Below are 27069 nucleotides of genomic sequence, written 5' to 3'. Positions count from 1 at the left end.
GCTTAAAAGTAGCAGAGAAAGTGTTGTTTATTTCAAACCTTGATGTTGATGGTGGGTTTTTGACCCCCTGGAAGAAATAAAAGTAAAGAAAAAGCGTTATGACTGTAAACAGCATGTTGCATGAATTCACGTCATGAATTGCAGACCAGAACCACCTCCGACCCAGTGCAGCTGGCACCGAACCGCAGCCACTAGTCCCCACTGCTCCCGACCGGCGGCACCCGCCTAAAACGGGCCCGTTCGGGCGGGCGGAGGGACCAGCGATGCTCGGCCGGTGAGCAGTTTCCTGCGTCTTGGCATGTTCTGGAAGCAGAACGTCAGAGAACCTTACACCAGGTGTAACAGTGCAAGAAAGATTTTGTCGTGTCTCGTCCATCTCCCATTAAGTTCAGAGCAACTCGCGTTTTTACCTTCTGAGCCGACGTAAAACTCCGGGCAGATTCCTTAATATGTCTCACACAAACAAGGACTGTCCGTAGCCTACTTAACTTTATGACACAGGGTAAAACAAGGAATTGTTGATAGAGAAATGAATACACACAACTTCACAAGATGGAAGAAAAAGGCATGGATCCGAGCGATGGAGGCTGTGAAAGCCGACCCGATCACCGGTGCAAAATAAAAATAATAAAAAAAATAATAAACCCTACGCTGCCGAGATGCTATCAGACGGACAAACGTAGCAAAATGTAGATTCTACACACCGTAGCGATTTACAAGAATCACCGCCAATGCGGGTTTTGTGAGGACACAGACTGACTGTGTCAGAAATGGTATGACAATCTAACGGGACGCGTTCCCTTTTTGTCTAACTGTGGTGCTAGCTTAGCTCTCCGGCCAGGTCTAGCGTTCTTTGTCTGTAGCGACCAGACTTAAACTTTCCCGATTAACAAGTAGGCATCTCGCCCCGCTTGTAATACGGACTTTAAAAAGCGTACGCAATCTGAATGCAGTAACGCGTGACGGCCATAACCCGGCTTACGACGTTTACCGTGCAATCAAGCAACAGTAGGTGCCTACGGGCATTCCGTTCAGATTCCGTTTCTATAAGTCGCCCATGCAATGGAGATATTTTCCACAATAACTCGCCCACAGTGTCAACACACTGAGACGAAAGGTGTCCGAGAATTTAGTCTCGGTTCTGAGGTTCGGAGAATTTAGTGAGCGGAACAATTTCCGGTTAAGTTCAAAATAAGACATCAAAGTGAAACACAGAGAAAAGCGTTGTTTGTAGCTTTTAGATGTAAGAAATCAGACATATCGCAGATATAGAAGACTGGATACGCTCGCCATTAAATGTAGCGTTATGGATTTATGCTCTTTTATGAAAGAGAAACCATACTACGTATTAATTCGGAATATTAATTTTAATAAATCAATAACCAAATTTTATATTGTTCAGAAGACTCAAAGGTTGTTACACGTTACACCGGTATAGCGGTAAACCCTGGTAAAAAAGTTGACAATAAAAATAACCGTCCAGTTTTTAAAAAAACTCAATTATCTCGGTGGGTTTACCGTGGCCGCGGTTTCGGCGCGATGACCCTTACCAGCCACCGTCGCTTCAGCTGAAGTTCCTGCGGCGCGCACACACACTTTTTAGTTTGCAACGGCACCGAAACTTTGAAGCTGAAATAATGGCCGAAGGAGGAGACGGCAGCGCCCAGGACACCCATCAGCCCTCAAAGAAGACTAAATCGGAAGTATGGGCATATTTTGGATTTCTGAAAAATGCTGAGAGACAGTTAATAGAAGACTGCTATCCCGTTTGCAGAACGTGCAGGAAACAAGTGTCTGCAAAAGGCAGCAACACTTCAAATCTAATGGCACATCTGCGTGACCATCACCCACGTCTCTACAGCCAGTGCAAGGTAAGTTAACATTAGCATTTTAGCTTAAATGCATGACGTGAGGACTTTTGGTTGAGGGAGAATGCAACGAGTCACTATATACTGCAGCCGCAGCGTCCTCTGCCAGCATTTAAATCGTGTCACGGACACCCTGTTGCTGGATGAAGCATCTCATTCGTTTATGATGAAGAGAAATATACAATTAGTTCCTTGTCATTGATTTGTTTACTTATTCAATGCCATTTATACTTGAACATTTGGATTTGATTACATAGTGTAGTAGTTATTTTAGTAATTTGTTTAAAGTGGCTATTTATTTTAAATACATATTTTTTAAGGTTGACTTGTACAGCGCTCAAGTCAAGTGTGGACTGGAGTTTTAGATTTTCATTTTGATAATGAAGAAAACAAGTATATGAGAAAACAAGTGGTGTTTCTTTGATTTGTTTACATATTGTTTATGTTTTGAATGTTTGGATTTGTATAATTTAAACCTGCACTGACTGCTGTAACATGTTCCAGAAAAATAAGCTATTTGTTCCTTTACTTGTAAAAAGTTGCACTTTTGCTAAGGCTTTGTGTTATTTTAGGTTTAATAAACACTGTTAAACCTTTTCAAAACTATTTCAGTTTGTGTAGAACAGGACTATCAATGCCTTCTGAACATATGCAACACCGTTTAAAAAATACCGCGATAATACCGAAAACCGTGATAATTTTGGTCACAATAACCGTGAGGTTACATTTTCATACCGTGACAACCCTAGTTGTTACTGACCTTCACACACACTCAAGCACACAAACACTCACACACACCTACACACAGATTCTCACAGTAAACTCCAAAACACATTTGCTGACGGACACGTTTGCTTTGAGAAGAGAAAGGCTTTTGGTAAGTTTCAGTCTTATGATTTCAGTTCGTGCTTGACAACGAAAGAGAGAGGACCTGAAGGGGGGGCAGAGCCGGTTGGCTCGTTTCTTCCCCCCCTCACGCTGTTCCTGTCAGCCAGACAGAATAGCTGAATCGCAACTTCTAACGCAGACTCATTACCGAGTCTTTTGATTTCTGAGTGAATTAACTTAAGAAAGCGCATCGACAAAACGCTTTACCATCAACGTGTACCGAGGGCAACTCTAGACCGGTTCGCGGCACATCTTTGTCTTCTTTGCCAGCCAAGGTGCCCTGGATGAAACATCATCCTAAGGTGACGTCCCGGGTCCAACAGAGGGTCCGATTTTCGGTGAGGCAAAACACGACAGATAGCGTTTTGATGCATCTTTTCCAACTAAACCTAAGTTTATTCAAACCATCACTTTTCACTCAGACACCTGTTTCTTCCTGAAGCAAAATCAGATGCACACACGCATTCATCTCACCTCATGTTCGATTCTCACGACACTTTGCACACCCACGCATCCATAACCACATCCTATTACTCTCAATCTTCATTCACCAACAGAAGGTCTATTTGAGCAAGAACAGCATATCAACTGTTAAAGATTGTCCCACAAGTTGCCAATGTTGATTGTTATTTCCTGTTTGTCAATTTCAAAATCATTAGTTTAATTTGAAGAATTAAAACTTTTAATTGTCAAACTGGTTTCCTCATTGAACTGAAACACAGACACACAGATATTATCGTCAGTTTATCGATGAAAACAACCTTTGAGTCTTCTTAACAATATAACTGAGTAAAGACAGTTTCTCCTTACAATATGGCTGAGCCAGCCAATTTTCTTTACAGAAGATTGGATCTTTTTATTACAGGGACTTTAAATAACACTGCATTAACTGAGACAAGAGAAGAGAGAGAGAGACTTTCAAACGTTTAAGGAAATTTATTACTAAATAATTTTAAACAATTTAACAAGACTAACTCTCTAATGATGGATGTTCTGTTGGAATGAAGTGTGAGGTGAATGGTGTGTGTGAATGATGTTAAATTCAGAACCTTCGCATCCGGAGAAGCAAAGTTTGAGTGGGAGATGATGTTTTGCTCCTAACTGATCAAAGTTTGAGACCCGTGGTCATTAACACATGAGACACCATTCTGTCGCATCCACATACCCTCAATGAGACCTCCACGATGGATCCAGAATGCCCAGGTCCTCAGACCTTCCTTCCGGTACTGGAGCCAATAGTACAGCGTCACAGCACGACAGACTAGTCCTTGGATTGTCTCCAGGTAAAAAGCGACAGGTGTTTCACAGCATCAAAATGGGGACCCTCCTTGGGTCAGCGAGTTCAGCTTTTATTCTGAAGGACCCGTTGCTTGGTTGGTAACAACGGAATTTTCCCAGCTTGAATGGTTCTCAGCTTAGAAAGAAAAGTATAGATGGCCTGTCCATACTTCACTTAACATGCGGTGAACTTCATGGGATCTTGAATGCTGAACTTAAGATGGCGTTGGAACTGTTTTATTAATCTGGATGTTTTTGATTCTGGACAAATCAAAGCTGACAGATTTAATAAACACCACAGAGACTCTGCCACACTTCAGAATAGGAAGGTTCTGATTGGATCAGCAATGTGTCATGTGATTATTTACCTTAGTGTATCAGTGTGTCTAGTGAACTAGAATAAGTCATATTACTTATTAAAAACATATTAATCATAATATTGTGATTTCACAGATCAGTCACATTGTATTATTGACTAACAGTTGTTTTGATTAGCTTTATTGAAAATAGAGTTATTTGATCTGATAAAAGAAAAGAAAAGAGTCTTCATCTTCTGTCTTCCTTGCTGGAAAGTAAACAGTTTAGAAGCGAATGCATGACCTTGAGGCTGTATCATGCATTCTGGCGCTGTGTCAAAAGGAACTGTGGAAAAGGTCAGATACCTTTAGAGGAATAGCTCCTTCATCACGTTACAAAACACAGTGAAAAGATATGGCATTATCTTTACATGTCTCACAATCCATGCAATACACTTGGAGGTGGTGGCAACGTTGGATACGGATTCATTCACGCATGCTACTCGTCACTTCATAGCTAGAAGACTCCAGGTAAAGATCCTTCACTCAGATAACGGAACCGATTTTGTTGGAGCTGAGCGCGAGCTCAGGAGAGCCATTGAAGAGTGGAACGTCTCTCACATTGAAAGCATGCTACAACAGTGTGGCATTCAATGGATATTCAACCCTCCCACCACCAACACGGTGCACTTACTAATAATTTCTGGCGCTCCTCGTGGTAATCCTTTTCTCCGTCAGGGATTTAAGGGGGTTAGAGGAGGAAAACGAAAGAAAGGAAGTAAAATACAAAACTACTGAACCACACTTCACAAACCGAAATGTATCATACAATACTATCACCAAAAACGTCACCACACTATGGGACATTTAAATTGCAACCAAGTCACTATTCCAAAACTTCAAAAAACAAATATTGTTCACAAACACCATAACCAGGAAAAGTTGCTTAAACTGGGAAAAACAGATCTCGGACGAGCATGTCTCCACAGAATCTCCATGCTAAGTTAATGCAGGAGATAGATAGGTGGAGGACTATTTTCATGTTCAGCCTGCATGAAAAACTCAGAGTGACCGGTTCTAAACAGAAATAATAATTAAAAATAGTTTTTCAGTGTTCCATACCTTTAAAACAATGTATTTCTGATGATTTCGTCTAATATTCCTATGTCTCAGTAAAATCTCCTGTGCACGTAAATGAGAGAGGAAGGAAGAAGGTGGTTTTGTGCAGTCTCCGTGTGGAAGGGGAGTGGAAGGCTGAGTGCTGACAGTTTAACAGAGGAGGCCCTTGCAGGTTTGGCTGCCAACAGGAAATATAAAGCTTGTGATTTGTTTGTTAACATAAAGCTTATGTTTTGTTTGTTAAAAAGAGTCACCTTTCTTACTTTGATATAACAACATTAATATTTGATGTACACACACATATACACACACACACACACAAACACGCACGCGTGTGTGTGTGTGTGTGTGTGTGTGTGTAAACTGCTTGAGGTGTTGGTCTAAAAAGCTGGATTCTGCACATATTAAACACAGTCACTAAATTACTATATAAATTAATTAAATGAATGCGGCTGAACTTGCGTCATCTGCAATGAGCTGAGCTAATAGCTTAAGTGAGTAAAAAGTGCCTACTGACTTTTTTTGTTTGCCCTTTTCCCTCAAATGTCCTCTTTAAGGGAAAAAAACCTTCCTCAAATGAACTCACTGACCTATAGGACTTACACATACACACACCCACACACAGCTAATGGCAGGGGCAAAAACAGCGCCTGAATTTAGTGGTTGAAAGGAAATGATATGCCAGTGATAACGGTATTGCAGGGCTTGGCTGTTACATGAAATGCCACATGCACGAGTGCACACACACACACACACACACACACACACACACACACACACACACACACTCCTCTGCATCCAGCTGCAGAAAAACATGTCATGTTTAGACGTTTTCAGTGCCCAATCTTAAGCCAACCGTGTATGTCTCTTTATCTAAACATGGTTTGAATTTTTTGTGTTCAGCTCATAGGTTTTATTTTACTATAATATCACTGCACATTTCCCAGTTACTGCACCACACACTTTTCAGAAGACTGAAGAAAAACAAAAACAAAGAAAGATTACTTTGAATTTCACCCTGCAGGCCCTCCCCAACAACCCAACTTTCGTTGTGTGCTAAACTTCTTTAGAAGGGTATTCCTTGTTTTTATTGCAAATGTCTGAGCCAGTCAAGGTCAGGAACTGTTACTTTTGTGGGTCTGTGCAGCTACTTTGAGGAACTGTATATGACATTGGCTTGTACAAATAAACACGACTTGACTTGTTTGCGAGTGTGCCGTAGTTACAAGGCCTGAGTGTGTTTGAATCAGAGTGGTTACCTCTGCCTACCATAAGTCACCCCAACTCGTCACATTCCCATGATTTGCTTTCATTTGTTCATTTACCCGCTTGCTAAAAGTTCACCTGGAATGTACCATGAGGTTTTAATTGCCCTGTAAGTTGCAGAATACAAAATGGCTTTTACCGTAATAGAATTTCAAGGGCCTAATTTTTGCCAGGTGTGAGCAGTGTTGGCTTTGCTATCGAAAGAAATTTTGACGGACCACAGGCCTACCCCTGAGGAACCCCTCTGATGGACAAAGCTATAAATGCCACTCCAGGGTGGCTTTGTATACCTTATTCTAGGGTTAATGAATTAGATTTTGATTATCATTACTCAGTTCCTAAATGGAAGAGCTTACAAACTACCGGTATGTGGGCAACCAAAGAATCAAAAGTCCTCAGTGGAAGTGAGGGAACAACCACAAACACAGCCTTACGTGTGGGCCAGTGGGTGTGCCAGCGGCTTGTAAAAAACACTTCCAGTTTTGCAATGGAGTTGTTTTTCTATGTGTGAGCACATTTAATTAATCACCCCCAGTCTGCTCTGGTCTTGAACTACTTTTCATCATTCTATGTGAAATGAAAAATATATATATACAAGTGCATATGTGCATCTATTCTTTCTGGAGCAAATGTTTTCTTTACAAATATTAATAAATACATCTAATTATGTACCATACATGTGCAGGATGACTAAAATCTTTTGTGTAATGGACAGAGGCACATGTAAAGTATTGTGCAAAAGTCTTAAAGTTAAGTCCCATTAGTCATCATCACACACTAATGAAATGACATCTCTGCATTTGACCCCATCCTCTTGGGGAAGGGTGAGCTGCAGCAGTGGCTGTGCTCGGGAACTATTTGGTGGTTTTAACCCCCTAATCCAACCCTTAAAGCTGAGTAGCAAGCAGGGAGGCGTTGGGTCCCATTTTCAAAGTTTTTGGTATGACCCGACTGTGGATCTTCCACTCTCAGGGCAGACCCTCATACCACAAGGCCACTAAAGCTTGGTTTATGCTTGACACATTTACTTTCCGCTTGGTGATGCGGCTCGCGGATGGAACGCGTTTCACAACTTGCAGCGTTTATGGTTCAAGCTTGTCTCTGTGGTGAGCCAATATTCTCCCAAACTGAACGGGGCAGCATGGAGCTCTACGGCATGCATCCAACACTACACCATAGTAGAAGTAAAAATTACTGTTGTTTACAACATGGAATTCCAGCATTTTTTAACAGCGTCCTCGTCTTTTCTGACAGTGTGAGCTATTTCCCTCCGAGAATTATTAATCACGGTGATCTTTGAGAGCTGAATCATACAAATGTCTGTATTTACGAACCTCTGCCATACTAGTTCTTGCCAGTCCGCTATGTTTTTCTGCGTCCGACCATCCGCATGGTTAGAAAATTTCCTAGGGGCATGGTGCGGAAAGTTTGGGCCGTGGGGAGGCGCGGTGGAGGGGCGTGGTTGTTAAAATGATGCAATTTTGCCGTGCGGAGCCGTGCAAACCTCGCGGAAGCGTGAAGCTTAAACCAAGCTTAAGAAGGTAACTTGAGCCAGCTTTTGTTTAATAGTTTGCTTCTTCAGAGCCATTTGATCTTTAACATTAATTGTTTTAAATGTCATGTTATTCCTTTAAACTTTAGATGTTTTATTATTTGTATCCATTTCATATTGCTTGTTTGTGTCATTTGTGCCTGTTATAAAAGCTATATGGCATTTTTAAATACTTCAAACTTAAAATAAATGATTACCATATCTAAGCTTCATTCCCACATTCAACAGACCACTTAAGCAAATAGTAACCTTTAACATTAAAGTAGATGTTCGGAACATTTATTTTTATCTGATGGCACCATCTAGTGGCTGACAAGCGAGTCACACCAAAGCGCTGTTTAATTTTCGTAGTTAGTCAAAAGCAACGCCTCTCGTTCATGAATGTGCACCTTTGGCCGACAAAACAGAGGTAAAACACATTTTTACAATCTTTATGCTCATGTTTTGTTGTGTTTTCATATATTTATATTTTAAAGACTACTTGTCAATGAGAAAGTTCGCCAAATCTGCATCAACCGAGGTGCATCCTTTGACGCTCAAGCACACTGTGATTGACATCTGTATGTAAGCGGTAGTCTTAACGCTATTGGTTAGTGCCGACTGGTGCTCAGTTCATTTAGCGTGGAAATCTATTGGACAGGGGTGGGCTTAGCAAAAACTAAACAAATATTTCCTACAATATATCACAGTACATGATAAAACAATCACTTTTATGGCTTTCTGAAAAATCATAATTCCTGAAAAGGGAAAACTCTGGATAGCATCGTTAATTTAAAGTCGAACCCTAACCCAATCTCAATAAAAAATAAAAAAAATCAAACAATAGTCAATGTGCACTAATGAGGTAAATGAATAAAGTATAGTTTAAAAAATAAACGGTCTAATGCAAAGTCCAAATTAAAGGCACATTCACTGAAAAAAATTTCATCAGAAGATTTCTATACTTATAGAATGAATGTTTTTTGTTTTATTGTTTGTTTTTTCTACCTATAAATGGGCTATTCTAAATAGATATCTCATTGAAATATAAATAAAATTAAGATAATGCCTCTTTGATGTTTAGCTGGTTCTTCAGTTATAATTACATTAGATGAGATAAAATAACACAAGTTGTTACTAAAGGTTTTTATCCGCATTCCCATAAATGTTGGTGGAGAATAAATCTAATAATCAAGATTAAACATGGAGACGACCTTTAGCCATCAGCTGAAATGTGTATGTTTATGAATAAACAAGCAGTGATGACAAGCAATGAGGAAAATTAAACTTAAGGGTCAAAAAAACGTTTGCAAACGAGAGGTGTCACCCTAAAATAGGGACATTCTGTCAGAGCAATCAAGGTAAATTATGTCATCAATCTTTGACAATTGTAAATATGCAACAGAGAAAATAAACCACCAGCAATCCCCTGCTGATGGATGTACATCCTGGAGTTTACCGTTTTCAGCAGTGTCACTGACCATATTCATTCAAGATTACACAGTTGCTTGGCAGCAAACATACCTTGTCTTTGATCAGCCACATTAAGGTAGGGGTAAATGCCCTGCTGGATTTGAGAGGGGTATCTGGAAAATGCAACTGCCACACTGTTTACCCAGTAGGTATGTAGACTCGGCCTAATCTGAACACTGATTTCTTTTTGTCAGTGGTAAAGAAGCAGATACCTTTGAATCAGTAAGCTGCCTGGTCTAAAGAGATACAAATAAAGGCCCGATCTTATGTTTCAAAAGATTACATTTTGAATGATTTAGTACTTAGTCTTAAACAGGTAAAAAAGTCTGGCGTTATACGTACTTCTTCTAGGACAAAAAGATTAAAAACATTTTTAATGATTGTGAATTTAGACTCCTATGTAGGAAAACTGTGACTATTGGACTTTTGTTTCGGGCTTTTTTGTTTGTTTGTTTGTTTGTTTGTTTGTTTGTTTGTTTGTTTGTTTTCCAAATGAATCAGTAGAGAACTGGAGTGAACTGGGACAAAAATTCAGCCCTGGCATTTCTCGTTCCCACCGGCTGTCAGGGGGGTGGCGCTCAAAGTTTTACATCCCTCCTGCCGTCAGTGCAGTGGGTGGGAGGCTGCATTTGGCAGACGGCCTGCCGGGACATTCCCGGTATGCCAGATGGCCAATCCACCCTTGGTAGAGAATGAGGGACAGTGCCACTGATTGGATTATTGTATGTGTTACTATGAACTTTTGCATAAAATAATCTCTTTTTTGTTTTGTTTTGTTTTTCCAAGGATATATGGATAGGAAAGAGGATGTGGTTATTTGTGATATTGCTGTCATTTTTTGCGAAATTATTCCAATAACGACAAATTATATCAATAATGAAGTTTTTAGTGAAGTTATTAGAAGTTATTGAAATCATTTTTTTTCTAGTCATTTTGATGTATTTCAATAAACAAAACATAAATGTATCAATTATATAATTTGTAACTTTTCAGGTGTAAATGTGTGACTTGTGCATGTTTGTAAAAAATGATTATTGCGTAAAATAAAAAAATTTAACCTGGATGGATTCACTGTACTTATGGTTGCTCATGGAGTAAACTTTAGTCACATTCCAGGTTCTTGATTTATTCTGATGGTCAAAACATTCACTGACATCATCTATCTCCGGAATGCTACATCCAAAATAAGAAAATACCAGAGAGCTTTCTATCTTTTCTTTCCCTCTTGTCATCTCTTTATTGCTTTTACTCTTTTTTTTTCCCATGTTGTGAAATCGGGGGGTGGGGGGTGGGGGTGGGGGGGGGGGTGTTAAATCCCTTTAATTGTAAGTTCTCAAAGTGGATTGAAACAAAAGGGTACACTAGTTGAACAGAGTCAGCCATTCCATCTTACATTTATCACTGGTGTTAATTTTGGGATGTGACTCAACTTGTTTCATTAAATACATAAACACAGAGAAAAAAGACATTTCATTCAGTACGACTAGTATAACCCTATAGGTTTACAACTTTTTTATTTGCTCCTAATGGAGCTAATTAAGAATGCAGGAGGAGTTTGGACATCCATAACCTTGGCTTTAGTAAGTAAGTAAAGTTTATTTATACAGCACTTTTCATAGAAAGAAAAGGCACAAAGTGCTTCACAAAGAAAAAAAAACCAAAAGATCATGAAGTCAAGAAACAACAAAATATTATTAAAAAAAGAAAAATAATTAAAAATAGAATGGTCTGTAAGGATGAAGAAAACACAAAGGAATGAACTAAAAGCAGTTTTAAATGAAAGAAAAAATAAAATATCTTCAGTTGCTTTTTAAAGATGCCCAGACTGTCAATACTACATAAAAACTAAAGGAATTTCATTTCAAAGTTGGGGTGCAACAGCCTGGAAAGAGCAGTTCTGGTTTGTGGACCTGATTACTTAATGGGCCATTCCCATGTGTACCGGGTCGGCCTGGGCTGGGTAGCCCCAGTCGGCCCCAGCCTGGCCCGGTTGATTCCACACATCCTTGCCTTAAGCCCATGTGGGCTGATTCTACCCACCAATCAGAGGCTTGCTCTAATGGAAGGCCTGAAGCAGACCCCCTCGAGAAGAGGGCTGAGAATGAGCCTTGGTTGGCCCGGAAAAATACCAGGCCACCCAGATATGTAAACAACCTACGCTACCCGGCCCGGGCCGACCCGGTACAGATGGGAATGGCCCATAAGTTGGAGCACAGGGCCTTAACAGGTAAGGGAATATAAGGAGGAGCTTGACCATGTAGAGCCCTGAAGGTTATAGTCAGAATTCTAAACTGAATACCAAAATTAAAGGGTAACCAGTGCATGGACATCAGAATAGGAGTGATGTGAGTTTTTCTGTTTTCCCCAGTTAGGAGCTTCACCTACAACTGAAGGCAGTCAAGGGCTTTTTTGTTACAACATGTGAAAAGTGTGCTACAGTAATCTAGACAGGGGAGATTAAGGCATAGATAACGATTTTAAGTTCATGTTATGACGCCACAATTCTGATGTGGCAGAAAATCATCAAAATATAATATGTTACTATCAAGACACTTTATTACCAGCAAAAAAAAATCCCCCACAAAAAATACAGTATATACTGTTCTTGAATTATAAATATCAAAGCAAATCTTAACGAATCCTAATTTTGGTCCGACATTTTGTTATACTCCAATGTAATAGTCACATGTATATATTGTAAGGTTTATACTAATAATAGTGAAATGAATCTAGTCTGCGAATAATGTTTGAAAACGTAAGCTCTTTGAAACCCTGCCACAGTGTTGGAATGTGTTTCAGGGCAACCTCCTATACACAAAGCACTTTCTGTGAAAAGGTCAAATCATTCATTCGTGCAGTTCTCTTTCCTTCCTTCTTCAACCTTTTCTTACCATCCCCTTGTGCCTCACCATCCAAACTTGCTTCTTATGTTTATAAGTTGGCCCATGTATCATAAGCTAAAACTTAAGCTTCCCTTTACCTCATGTAGAAATAGCTGGAAATCTTAACATTTGGAGCACTTTTAAACTATTTTGACAGGTTCCTTTTTTTCCACCACCCCCATGAGCACTGGAAACTGGTGTTGTGTGCGTCTGTGTCTGAATGCGTCGCTCGCTCTTCCTGTAAGCTGACAAGAAGAATATTTCACAGCTTATGAAGCACTGTTTTGTGAGACACCAGTGTGCTTAGTGAGATGTCATTGTAACTGTATCATGCATGTGTCCATAAAGGAAAGAAATCCCATTTGCCTTACAATCCTATAATGTAAATGTGTAGGGGCTGCTGCCAGTAAAAAGTCATGTTTAATTTAGCCTCGGGCTTGCCGCTGGCAATATGGCTCCCAAAGGACCAGGTTGAGTTAAAAAGCACAAACCCAGAGTCAAATGGCACAATTTGTGACCAGGAAAAATCTACCAAATGAAGAAATACTCCAGTGACAGGTTTGTGCTGTGTACTACTGTTCCTCCTGCTTCTCTTGTGATCATACATTGTTCAGTCAGTAGAGTCAATAGCTTAACATACTATCAGACTTTTTTGTACTTAATTCTGTTTTTGTTTCTCTACCAGGTGAGGTTCTGAGCTTGATGGATGACTTGTTTTCTGGTTTGAGTTCATCTTGCGTTGTTGCTGGGAAACGAAGTGGAGACCATCCCCAAACTGTGGTGTATTCAGTTGTCTTCAAGTGCTTGGAACCTGACAGCCTCTACAAGTAAGCCTATGGACACCCTTATGCTTTTGTTGTGTTACTTAGATATGCTGAACTGAAATGATGTTCATTATTTCCCCTATACATAAAAAAAAAGTGTTTAAGCAAAATATCAATGCTTATTTGTGTGTTCTTTTCCAGTTTACAGCAGGAGAATAATTGTTGGAAACTAGAAGGGTTTGAGACACATTCCAGATGTTTATGATAACCGTGTGGCACATTTTAGAATACTTTAGAGAAGAAAAGAATGGAATAGAATAGACTTTATTAATTCCACAGTGGGGAAATGCACTCGTTAAGGCAGCACATACACTTAAAGAAAAGGAAAAAATTATATACGTAAATGCAATAGGCTATTAGTGTAACCTTCAGCAATTAAAATAATTAACAAAAATAGGAAATTCAGTTTCCATGAAGAAACAGCATAACAGACACAAACATACAAATATACATCCAGGTAGGTAAGTATTAAAAGCACTGTTAGCATGAAAGGGATAATGCCAGTACCAGTTAAACTGGAGTTTTACAATCTTCCTTCAGTGGGAATGATTAACCGACAGTAGCATTCTGTTTTACATCTTGAAAATCTGCATCTGCCATGAAAAAGCTTTTCCAACATGTTCTAAATTACAATGGTGTAAAATTATTAGACATTTCAGAAGCTCTCCCAAAATTGACCATTTGCAACCTGGTGAGATATTGGCTGTAATTTTTGTACCTTCAAATCCTCAGCTTTCCAAGCATGCTTGTAACTTTTCTATGGATGTTTATTGAGGGAAGGCTAACAGAAAACACAGTTTTAAGCTTATACATTTGAGCTATTTTCTCTTTTCAGACTCAAGCTCCTAGTCAGTTGCATACCAAGGATAAATACTTTTTTCAGTGACCATAAGTGGCAATACGATACTTTAACATTTTTGGAAACAATTTTTTTTTCAGGATTTCTATAGGATTTAGTGTAAGTCATAGGAAATAATATTTAAGTCTCAGACATAGCAATGGTTCTATTCAACAACAGATCATAGACCTAAGTGGGGTCAAGTTTGTTGATTCAGATGGAAAATCATGCATTCCATTGATGGTAGCTCCCCAGAAAATGTCTAACTCTTTAGAAGTGTTTTAACATAGCGAATGAACCTTGAAGGTGTCATGAGAGGGGCATGCCTGTGAGAGGGATGAAGAAGGTGGTAACTTTATTTTGCTAAATAAAATAAAAAAAAAAAGGTTTTCTCTATTCATCAGAAGATGAAGCAATCAGCCATACAAGAAGAGATTTGAGTTTGAAACTTCTGATTAGAGTGTAATTTAATGTAGAATTTGATGTGGTTTTCAGAATGATTTAAACTCAACTGAATTAAACCATTTAAGAATCTCTATTAAACATCATGACCATGTTTGAATGTACCCAAACTACATTAAGAACATATCAACAGTATTATGTCCTTTCCCTGGCTGCCTAAACTTTGTTACTATAGGAAGATATTTTATTTCAGAAGAGTGCATTTTGTTACCTTCTACTGACCAACAGCTGGGTTGAGTTAAGCAGGAAAGCATACTTAGTCAGAACGTGGTAGATGCTTCCGTTCTCTTAAGTTATCTTTGGTCTGGGGTCTTAGTGAATACAGAAGGGTCCTTGTTAAGGGACAGGGTTTCCTAAAGTAAAAAAAAATGTTTTAATCACAGCAGGTAATGTTGCACTAAATTGTCACAGTGCTTTTACAACATTCCTAAGTTTTATCTCATCCATTTACAACATTTAGTCAAATATGTAGTGTTTAGCTTTTGTTCCTCATGCCTATCATGGATTTCTTTTGTGAAAAAGGAAAAAGCAGACATAGAATAGAATAGAATAGAATAGAATAGAATAGAATAGAATAGAAATAAAAATAAATGTTTCCAAGAGGAAATAGCGTGAAGGACACAGACATACAAACGTGCAACAGGGTATTGCACATGTACTAAATATAGCTTTGATGCTATTGTGTAACAGGATAATGCCAGCACCAGTTAAACTGTGGCATTATACGCTCTTACCTCAGAGGGGATGAGTGATCTATGGTAGCATTCTGATTTAAATGATAAATGACCTGCACTTGTATAGCGCCTCTCAGAGTAAGGACTCCAAAGCACTTTACACTACAGTGTATCACTCATCCATTCACACACACATTCACACGCTGATGGTGATGAGCTACGATGTAACCACAGCTGCCCTGGGGCGCACTGACAGAGGCGAGGCTGCCGCGCACAGGTGCCACCGGTCCCTCCGACCACCACCAGCTGGCAAGGTGGGTTAAGTGTCTTGCCCAAGGACACAACAGCAGAATTCTCTGTGACAGCTGTGAGGTGTAAAAAATAAATAGAAAGGGTGAGAGCATTGTACCCTGTGGAGCTCCAGTACTGCACACAACCACCTCAGACATGCAGTTACGCAGCATCACGTATTGTAGCCTGTTGTTGAGGTTGTTGATGGTCTATGCAGTCAGACGACAATCTACTTCTGCACCCCTCTTCTGCTGCAGTAAAGACAGCTGGATGGTGTTGTAATAAATAAAACAATGCTCTCTAAATAAACACCATTAACCTCCAGAAGTCTCAATGACTCAGAATGCCACAGCCGAGATATGTTATCTACTTTGCTGTTTAAACTGACGGAGCTGAACTGATATTTAATGATATTTCTATCAGAATGGTATAAACTCATTAACAAAGGTGAAGTTTGATCTTCAGTTGGGCCGTGATCCGTCTTTCCAATATGGATACTATTTGTCCTTTGTACATCTTGAAAGTAGTCACAATGACAACACCAAGGCAGACAGAACCCAGATGTTGTTGTGGCTATTACTGGACACACAAAACACGCTTACATGCCTGTCTTCTCAAGTTTAGTTCCACAGTGTCCTGCTTTTTGGGTGACCTTGGTTTGTTTTGGAACTTCTTCAATGCCTCTCCAGAGGATACAACCAGGAGAGCTTCGGAAACCATTGTCACATTTTCTCTCTTGTGCATGTGGGTTCTGGTCATCCCTAAATATGATGAAAAACATAAATAAAAGCTTCATACATTATCACTTATGAAGGTTTCTGGTGACTTCTGCAGAGGAAATTACAATATCGGTACTGTGAGGGAACTAATGACTGACTAGCTCTGTAATTATTTGTTGTTTAGTCTGGGTTTTGGGGTTTTTGCAATCTTCGTTTTTGAGGGCTTTTTATCTGATGTTTTCTTTTTTCTTTTTTTTGGTTTGTTTATTCGGGGTTGCCTTGTTGCATTCAATCTTGCTTACTGCTCTCCCCTCACATCTGGCTCTGGGTTTTAATATCTACACACACATTCCCTTAATCAGGATCTCCTGCCATAAATACATGACCTTGTTTCCCTTTGCAGAGTTTCAGATCCTTGTCTTTATTTTCATAGTAGATTTTTTTAAGTTAACATTAGCTTTGTGTGATCTACCTCCCTAGAGCATCAAATCACTTTTACATATTCTCTAAGACACATCATATGCTGTACTTTAAATGGTTTAACTAGCCAAATTAAATAAAAACTGTGTTGCATTGTCATCAATCTTCTTTTGTTGTATTAAGTACATCTGGTCCTATAGCATCACATTTAATCTTAAGTATAAATATTATTTGATTTCATTGCTAATTATTTTGAGGTATGTCCAATTATTCATGTTTAAAATTTATGAATGAGTAGGCATAACAAATTCTCACTACAAGTTAATAGAAGTAAACAAGTTATCACTACTCTCCCATAACTGTGCAAGTAGGAGTTTTATTGGAGTTTTTATTTAAAGTAAGACATTATTATTAGAAAATTATGCCAGCTCATATAGTAGCATCTTCTTTTGTGAGTACTTATGAATCATAACGTGGTTAATTTAGAGTCTGTTTTGTTAAAAATCCTGGAAGTTGAGTTCCCTATAAAGTTTGACACTGGTTTTACAAATGTGGGGGGACAGCAGAAATGGTAATCTCCAAATCCCAGACTTTCACTTGTGAAAACCTGCAACAAGGATCTAATTACTAACATTGTAGCACCACTATCTGTGTTTAGGCATTCTCCACAGTGTTCTTTTTCTCCGATAAGAGCAGAACCTACGTCGGAATTACGTCTAAGGAGCCATCTGTTTGCAGCCGAATCCCCTTGTTTGTATCAAAAGTCTGATAAGACCTCAGCTGGTATCCCCTTTGCATTTGATCACCACTAGCAGGCTGCCATGGCTTTAATGTGCCCCAGTAAACTAAAAGGCTCTGTGGAGTTTCAGCTTTCTTTTCAAGATAAATATATTGAAAAATAACCTGAAGAAAATTGCAGTGGTTGCAAATTATTGAACCCAAAATATTAAATGTTAAAGTAATGAAATGTTGCTAATGGTTCAATGGAGAATTCTATGAACTCTGCTCAAAACTATAGAAGAGTACTCATGCAATTTTGTAATCCCTTATCTGTTACTCATGCTTTTTTTGTCTCATAAGGAGATTTCTACATGTAGTGGGTTCAGAAAGTATGCAGACCCCTGTCAAATTTTCACTCTGTTATTTTGCAGCCATTTGCTAAAAATCAATTCAATTAATTTTTTTCCTCAATGATGTACACACAGCACCCCACGTTGACAGAAAAACACAGAGTTTTTCGATAGTTCTGCAGAGTTATTTTAAAAAGACTAACTGAAATATCACATTATCATAAAGTATTCTGACCCATTTGCTGTGACACTCATACATTTTATTCAGGTGCTTTCGTTTCTTCTGATCATCTTTGAGATGGTCCTACACCTTAATTGGAGTCCAGCTGTGTTTGATTATACTGATTGGACTTGATTAGGAAAGCCACACACCTGTCTATATAAGACCTTACAGCTCACAATGCATGTCAGAGCAAATGAGAATCATGAGGTCGAAGAAACTGCCTGAAGAGCTCAGAGACAGATCACAAGGCACAGATGTGGCCATGGTTCCAAAGAAAATCTCTGCTGTACTTAAGGTTCCTAAGAGCACAGTGGCCTCCATAATCCTTAAATGGAAGACGTTTAGGATGACCAGATCCCTTTCTAGAGCAGGCCGTCTGACCGAACTGAGCTACCAGAGGAGAAGCGCCTAGGTGAGAGAGGGTAAGAAGAACCCAAAGGTCACTTTGGCTGAGCTCTATAGATGCAGTCAGGAGATGGAAGAAAGTTGTAGAAAGTCATCCATCACTGCAGCCCTCCACCAGTCAGGGCTTTATGGCAGGATTATGATATAGATCTTCGTCTCCCCTCCCCCTGCCACACCTGGTGTGGGGGTGTGGTGCCTTGGTCTGCCTGAGTGTTCGTGGCTCCCGGGCCAGGGGGTTTAAGATCTTTGGCGCCTGCCTGGTCGATCCTGGTGGCTGCCTGGTGGGGTCTGGGTCCCTGGGCTCTGCTGGGTCCCCGGCGGGGGTGGTCGCCCCTGGGTCCCGGGTCGCTGGGTCCCGGGCTCGGCCGTCTAGAGGGTGGGAGGCTGCGGGCGGGCCTGTGGGCTTGCCGCTGATATCTCCAGGGACTTTGCTGGCTGCTGGTTGTGGCCCCCCGGGGCGATCCTCTGCGCCTCTCAACGGGGACGGGGGCCTTTCTGGTTGCAGTCTCCTTGGGGTTCCTGTGTTCTGGGGCAGTGCATGGATCTCTGGGACTTGGAGCTCCCCCCGTCTCCTACGCATCTTTTGGGGGGGGGGTGGGGGGTGGGGGGGAGGGATCTGTGGTCCCTCACACTCTCTATTGGACGCTTCTATAGATAAACCTTACATAAACAAGCGTGTGTACACACACAGGTACTCACATGGTGCTCTTAAAAGTATGGGCTTGGGCACGTTCAACATATGTCTTAAGGCTGTCGTTGCCGCTACATGCACTATGATTTATTATCGTATTGCTCAGTTAAGCAATGTTGATTTTTTCATTTCATCATCAGGTTAACACAGCGATAGCTTGCTCCTGATGTATTGTTGTGTGTCCCATTTTTTTATCTTTCTGCAGGTCTAGAAGCAGACTCTTGTTAATTATTGTTTATTTTTGTGGACCCCCCCCCCCCCATCTCCCCAACATTTGTCTTTTCCTTTCTCTTTCACCTCTGACGCCGTGTCTTGTTGGAATTGCAAAGCATTCAAAAACAACAACAATAAAGTTTTAAGTATCAGGCATGACATTAAAAGCAGACGCTTTGATGCTCCACCTGAGAGTAAATCTGTAAGGCTTGTTACCAGCATTCAGACATCAATTCTGCTTGCTTCACAGCCAGACAGGACATGGCAAAAAAAAAAAAAGGATGGCCTGTCAGAAGACTCTCCTCAGTGCAACACACATGAAAGCCTGCATGGAGTTTGCTAAGACACCTGAAGGACCCCGTGATGTTGAGAAATAAGATTCTCTGGTCTAATGAGCGCAAGATAGAACTTTTTGGCCTTAATTCTAAGCGGTATGTGTGGAGAAAACCAGGCACTGCTCATCACACCAGGAGTAGGTCATTATTAGGTATTGAATTTATTTCATGCTTCCTCCCATTTTTACAGTCTTTGAGGTAATTCTTTCTTGGTGACTGGACGGATCTTGAATCCTCACAGACGATCCAGAACCAGATGCCCCACATCTCTCTTCTTCCTCTTCAGCTGCTTCTAATTGCTCTAGACCATTAACGGCACGGTCGCAGACACCTAGTCCATCAGACATGACGGTTTGTGTGAATTCCTTTGCCATTGTCTTCATGTTTTTGCCAGCCTGAATTATTTTTTCAACTTCATTTGGCTAGTTTTCTTCCCCCTTCTGTTTATGGTTATTTCTTTGTTGGTTTGCCAGCAGCTCTTGCCTGAAATCACCCATCTTCAGCTACTAAATCAAAACTGCCACAGCTGTTGTCTGTAGTTTGAGTCAGGCGGGTCAGACAGTGAGAAAACTATGGTCTCTATAGTCTTGATAGAGAAGTGTGTTTATTTTTCACATATAAAGTCATATAAAAGTAACTGGTGAAAACTTAATGAAGAATTAAGCTAATTATTTTTCTCTCATAATTTATCTGCCCAGTAATGTCTTGTTGAAAGTAAATATATCAGTTATAAAAATGTTTTAAAGAGAAACTAGGCAGTTTTGGCTTGCTTTTAGCACACCCTTTGTTTGTAGAATGAAAGGTAAAGCTTTATAAAATCTCAATCTAACAGCTGAAATGTCTCCCCAGCCTTCTTTAGTGTCTTCAGGAGTGATTCATCACTAAATTAAACAAATCGACTATTAATAATCCACAAATTACAGTAAATGTGCAGGAAGCAGACTGCAGTGCCAGGTATGTCAGCTCTATATTTTTCTAAGTCCCAACAGACCGAACAGGCAACTCTGAAGTTGCAAGTGGAACATTCTGGTTACAGGGGTGATGGGGGCTGGGTGGCATTTCTTACTGGCACAAGAAAATTATTTTAAAATACTAAAGCTGCTTAGTGTCTCTTTAAAGAAACAGTGTGTAATTTCCTGGTGAGAGGGAGCAGTGCATACATTTCAGGGTAGTGACATATCATCTTGATTGTTTCCACTTTGAAAACATTATGGCAAATGTTACCTGTGGAGCAGAATGTATGTGACCTCGGTGTGACACCTCACACTTTGACGGTCCTTTAGTTAATTCCATTGAGAGAATGCAATGCCGATCGTAGTTTTCTGGTTTGCTGCTTGGGGCCCTGCGCCTGTCGATGATGTCAAACTACGGCAATACCACTCAGCCAAAATATATTCCATCTATTTTTCAATTCTGTTCTTTCACATACTGTATGTTTTGTAAAGAGTTTAGTAGTTTTCTTATTAAATTCATGTTTCTTAGTGCCTAAATGTTTTCAAAAGCGGTAATGTAACTTTCGTTGGTCGTACATCCAGCCAATGAACTAGTGTGACATCATCAACAGGGGCAGGACCCCAAGCTGGCCAGAAGGAAACGTGGCATCTAATGTAGCGTGCCCCAGGGACTTAGATCCAACCTATGTACTTTAGACCTGAATTTTATGGTTGTATTTTACAAAGCCAACACTATTTTTCAGTGACAGCACATCATTTTAGTCATTTTCAACAACATTTTGATGAATATTTTCAGAGATTAATGGTTAAAAAATATAAATCGTCTCTTTAAAACTGATGTGCTATGCAATTAAAGTCTCTTTTTTTTTATTACTGATACTGTGGAGGAAGGAAAGTACACAAAGTAGTTCTGCTAACATATTTTTATCACACCAAGTTAATCCACACAACAGATTACAACACACAAAAAGGAATACAAAGCACATCTCCTCCCACACAAATCACATGTCTCTGGATGTGAGTGGAACCCCCTGGTCATCTGTAATACACACACCGCAGAACACCTAGAACAATCCATTACAAGCCCAGGATCTACTTGAATAATCCAGGATTTTTGATCTGATTAATCGGCCGGAGCGGCTGACTCTGGGCTCTACCGGCTTGGGAGGGGGGGGGGGGGGGTGTTCAAAGAAGTCTGTATGTTTGGCGGCCTTGAAGGATCTCTAGAGAGTGACGTTGAAACACTTGTAGTGGCAGAGGGAGGTTGCCCACTGCGGAAAGGCTGGGCTGTCAACACTGGTTCCTCAGCTAAAACTTGCAGGTTTAAGAACATCCACGGATACCATCTCATGACACCCCCCTAGATCTAGTAGGAAATGTTCTAGGTCTGGCTCAAGGAACCTGAACATTCCATCATAAATTGGTTGCAAGGGTAATCGATGGGTATAGCGGCAAATTAATCCCGAGAGACAAACAAGTGAGGCAGCCCATGGTGAAGCAGCCCTGGGACCTGCACGGAATGGCCATTGGGCATGGCAAACTCACCTCTAGGGGCCAGCTGTGGAACCGAGGATTCAGGAAAAAACTTGGCTGGCACGTGTACTGGTTGGCCATAAACTTGTTCAGCCGGGGATGCACCGAGGTATTCCCTAACCCCGGAACAAAGGCCCAGGAGGATTCACAGCAGGCGGTCAGCCCAGTTGGCATCCGACAGGGCTGCCTGGAGTGCAGCCTTCAGGGACAGATGGAATCGCTTGCACAACCCTTTAGCCTGTGGGTAACAAGCAGTGGTGTGGTGGACCTTGACCCCCAAACCCGCTGCCATCGTGGACCACAACTTGGAGGTAAATTGTAGGTCTCAGTCTCAGGTGATGTTTGAAGGCCATGGTCACCTTCATGGTAGATGCCAAGGAGACCACTTGGTGTCGTCTGGGTGACCATGGTCAAGAGGTGGGTGAAACCACCTTGAGAAGGGGGCCTTCTATGTCATGGTCAAAATGGTGGCCACGAATGGGTCTTAGTGTATTTGTGGACCTTTGCGCATTGGCATAGTTTGCCAACTAGCTTCACAGAGGCTTTCACCTCTGTGTGGGACAGTGAATGCAGTGAGTCAAAAACGTGGCACTGCTACGAATTTGGGATCGGGGTAGGCCTGTGGAGAAAGTGCAAATCAAGGTGGGCTGTTCCTTTTGCATCTGACTCTCATTTAGCTTTAAACCTGTAGGTGGAGTTAGGAGTGCCTGGATGTCAGGGTCTGTGCACTGGTCAACCGCTATAGCTGAAAAGTCGATGCCTGCACAAATGGGAGTAATTGACGTGCACTAAAGACATTCAGCTACGATGTTGGCTTTGCTGGCCGCGTGCTGGAAGTTTGTTGTGAACTCTGAAATGGCATTGAGATATCGCTGCTGATGTGCGCACCATGGTTCTAATGTTGTATGTTGTAAACTGGTGGTCTTTGAGAAAAAAGACGCAAATGGCATGTGGCGAGATAGACGGCAAGCAGCTCCCTGTCGAATGAGCTGTATTTACATTCAGCATTGTGTAGCGAGCGGCTGAAAAAGACTCGTTGCTCCAACACGGCCACCTCCGAGGTGTTGGTAGTCAGCACTAGTGGGGTGGATGTGGAAGGGTGGACCAACATGGCAACAGTTGTTAATGCAGCCTTGGCTTTTCTGAAAGCCTGCAGGCAGACTGCGTGCCACTCCATGGTGTCGTTGGCTTTCTTCTGCTTGAGCATGCTGTAAAGTGGCTGCAGAAGCTCTGCAGCCCTGGGGAGGAAACTGTTAAAGAAGTTCACCATCCCTAAGAACTATTGCAATTCTCTGTCTGTGGTTTTGGGAAATCCACCACTGCTGGCACCTTTGCGGGCAATAGGCCAGCACCTCTGGCAGAAATGGCGCAGGAAATCTATTTCTGCTAAGACAAATTAGCACTTCACTGGATTGACAATCAGGCCATGTTCTGTCAAACGGAGGAAAACTTGATGCAGGTGGTTCAAATGCTGCTTGACGGAGCAGCTGATGACGAGTATGTCATCTGTCATCTCCGGGCTAGGTTAGCAGAAAAGTCTTGGATTGGGGGGATGGGGCACCAATCATTTATAGTTATGTTGTTAAGGCAGCAGAAGTCCCCACAGGGACGCCACTGTCCTTCAGCTTTGGGCACCATGTGCAATGGGGAGGCCCATGGGCTTTTAGACCTGCGCACAGTGCCTAAGCGTTCCATGTTAGCAAACTGCATGAGCAAAGGCTAGTTTAGCTGAGTCCAAACAGCGAGCACATGCTAAATTTGGGGGGCCTGATGTGGAGACAAAATGCTTACCGTGCTTCGTGACAAAGCTAGAGAAGGTGGGCACAGTCAGAGTAGGAAATTGCTAAAAAAAAAAAAAAAAAAAAAAAAAACCCATCACCAGCAGAAAGGAAATGTGCATGTATTACTGGCCCCACCCCCTGTGAAACACAAGGCATGGAAGCAAAAGACATGGTTTGACCAAATGTTTGTTACCAACTTCAACCAGAAGATTATGAGTTCAGAGGAAATCAGTCCTCTGACTGATACAAGTTTAAAACTGGAACTGAAACCACTGCTACAATAAAATTCCACTGAAACTTATCAAGGCACACAGTCTCCAATCTTTCACCAAATGTCTTGATGGGGGTAGTTAACTGCAGCTAACAGAGGCCCACTGCCATCTGCTAACCCATCGGCCGCAATCGGAGGGACGAGGCTTCATTGTGAGCCGGAATCCACCAAGAACTGTCTTCTTCATCTCAACTCTTCGATAAACAGCAGCTTATTTTCGTTGCCAACAGCTGCCACTGCTATCTCGTGTTGGCAGGTCAGTTTCCCTGCTCCTTAAAACTGCAAGGGGGAGGCAACGCCGTGCTTTTCCACTAAAATGCTGGTGATGGAAACAAAGACCAGCTTCCTGGTGTCCATGGTTGATTATTCCAGCCACCATTGAAGCTTGGCAACTCAACTCTGTCTCCTTTCCCAGCCTGGGCAGGACTGCGGGAAGGCCGCTGAAACGTTCCAGGGTCACAGCAACCCTCCAATCTATGCTCCTCCCCCTATCCACACTGAAGTGACATGCGCTGCTTCTATCGTGGCTGCAGGAACTGAAGTGGGGATAGTCCCAACCCACCACCCCACCTAGTGGACACTTGTGTTGTCTGAAGTCTGTTGCATATGTGTTTGAGGTGTTTTTTTGTTTTGTTTTTTTTTTGTTTTTTTGCAGAGCAAAGCTGTCCTCCTGGGGGAGGGTAACTCTGAAGTGCCTTTTTTCCCTCCACCTGAACCAATCCTCATGTAACCCCTCTTATCTCTATTAATGTAGCGCGACTCAGGGTTGCGAATGACCACAGTCACCAGTTCTTGTCATGTGTCTTGCCCATGTATGACTGATCTCTGAATTGTGTGTACTGAAACTCTAATTTCCCTCTGGGATTAATAAAGAATCTTTGATTTTGATTTGGCTGGACTTGACGGAGCAGCCTGTAGGTTGAGTTCCGTCTCGGGGGAAACTGGTACCACTGCCTGAGTCGTGAAGGCCCTGGTGCCTGTGTGCTGCCTCGGTCAACGAGCAAGAATCCCTCTTCTTCAGCAGCAGGGAGTTTGCAAGTCAGCCTGCACCGGAGCCAGGAGTCATTGCAGGAAGAGGTGTGTAAAGAGGAACTCGTGACCTTCGGAACCAAGCAGGGACAGCATGCTCTCCATCATCCTTGGAGCGATGCCATCACCCAAGCTTGTGGCAGAAATGAGTCGTTCAGCCCGTTATGCCTCAGAGAGGGAGAAATATCTTTCCAGTAGCTCCACCAGAGATGTGTATTTTCCCTGAGCTGGAGGATCTCAAATCAAGCTCATGGAGCCGGCGGGTGGACAAAGGATCCAGTGAAGCAACCACTTGGTGGTATTTCGTGTCGTCGACAGAGATCCCACACAGGGCAAACTGCTCTGTGTTGTGAGCAATCCAAGACTGAGGATCATGCTGCCAAAAGCTCAGGAGCTTAACGGCAATGGCAAAAGAAAACTGAGGGTTGGCACGGGTTCAGTTGCGACCAGCGGTACCAGGACAGCTGGCTCTTCGTTCTCAGACATGTCCGTTCACAGGGTCACCAACGTGGAGGAAGGATGACACGAGGTAGTTCTGCTCACATTTTTTTTTACCACTCCAAGTGAATCCGCACAACAAATCACAACACACAAAAAGGCATACAAAGCACGTCCCCACTCACACACATCACATCCTGTCTCTGTGTGTAAGTAGAGACCCCTACGGACAAAGTCTTCAGCTGGTGCATGGGTTAGGGTTAGGTCTCACTCAAATGGTCTCACTGCTTGGCAGCATGCCCTTTCTGCACTTTTTCCATCCTCTTTTTTCTGGCATCAATCTTGTAAACTTTCTGGAGTCCATCAGAATGAAAGTCACTAATATCTGACTAAAACTATCTGAACATGCCTTAATGCAGACACCAGGAATAAATGTTTTTTTAATTTAGAGAATTTCAAAAAAGTTTTCTACTCCTATTTCCTGCAATAGCTTCTGATAAAACAGGGGTGCCCATTCATGGTCCTGCTGGGCCATAATCCAGCATGTTTTTGTGGTTTCACTGCTCCTACACACTTGATTCAGTGGTTGAATCACCTGTTCCGCAGTTCATCAGGCTCTGCAGAAGCCAGTTAATCACCTGCTGATTGAATGCAGGTGTGTTGAAACATGGTTAACTAAAACATGCTGGATACTGGCTCTCCAGGACCAGGATTGGGCACACCCTGGAATAGAAAATACACAAATCTACATCACGCTGTCACTTAACATTCGTGGACTCACCCATCCTGACTAGTAACGGGGAAGGCTGTTGTTGTTTTAGAGTCCAGGAAACAGCAGAGATCTTCTGGACTAGTAGAAGCTAATGGTTAGCATTTAGCAACGTCACCACATAGCATATCTCCTTACGGCTTCTGTTATTGTGGAAATAAAACATTAATTTTGCAGAGTCTGTGAACCATGTTGCTGTTAGCCAATCAGAGGTAAGATGTTCAAAAAACAGGAAATAAGACTCTGTAAGTCCTGCCATCTTCTGCTATTTTCTCCCCCAGCTGACTTATACGTCCCAAACAGGAGCATCAGAGCTTTTTTCCCCAGCGAACGACTAACAAGGCATTCATTCCTACTAGAGACCATTGCAAATGCATAAAAAGTATGAGTAAAGCTGATCTCTAATTGAGTGTGGTCATTATTACTTTTTCCTGCTGAGTATTGCTGATGTAAACATGAGCTCATTTGATGCTGTTGGCCATTTTTTTTACCTAGTTTTATCTCATTTGCACCGAAAGGCCAGTTATTT

The 27069-nt window shown here is 41.5% G+C and overlaps 1 protein-coding gene across 2 annotated transcripts in view; it reads left to right on the top strand.

Moving 5' to 3' along the window:
- The window catches only part of LOC107374609 (astrotactin-2), a 548261-nt gene that overhangs the window by 495889 nt on the left and 25303 nt on the right, over positions 1-27069 (top strand). For both annotated transcript variants that reach the window (XM_070552342.1, XM_054744913.2), the window contains exon 20: positions 13287-13428. In XM_070552342.1, coding sequence (XP_070408443.1) covers positions 13287-13428 — 142 coding nt within the window. The remainder of the gene's footprint in view (positions 1-13286; positions 13429-27069) is intronic.

Source organism: Nothobranchius furzeri, chromosome 6, assembly GCF_043380555.1.
Source record: "Nothobranchius furzeri strain GRZ-AD chromosome 6, NfurGRZ-RIMD1, whole genome shotgun sequence".
Lineage (NCBI taxonomy): Eukaryota > Metazoa > Chordata > Actinopteri > Cyprinodontiformes > Nothobranchiidae > Nothobranchius > Nothobranchius furzeri.
Note: the sequence above shows the minus strand (reverse complement) of the source record. Positions and strands in the feature narration are given on the sequence as shown.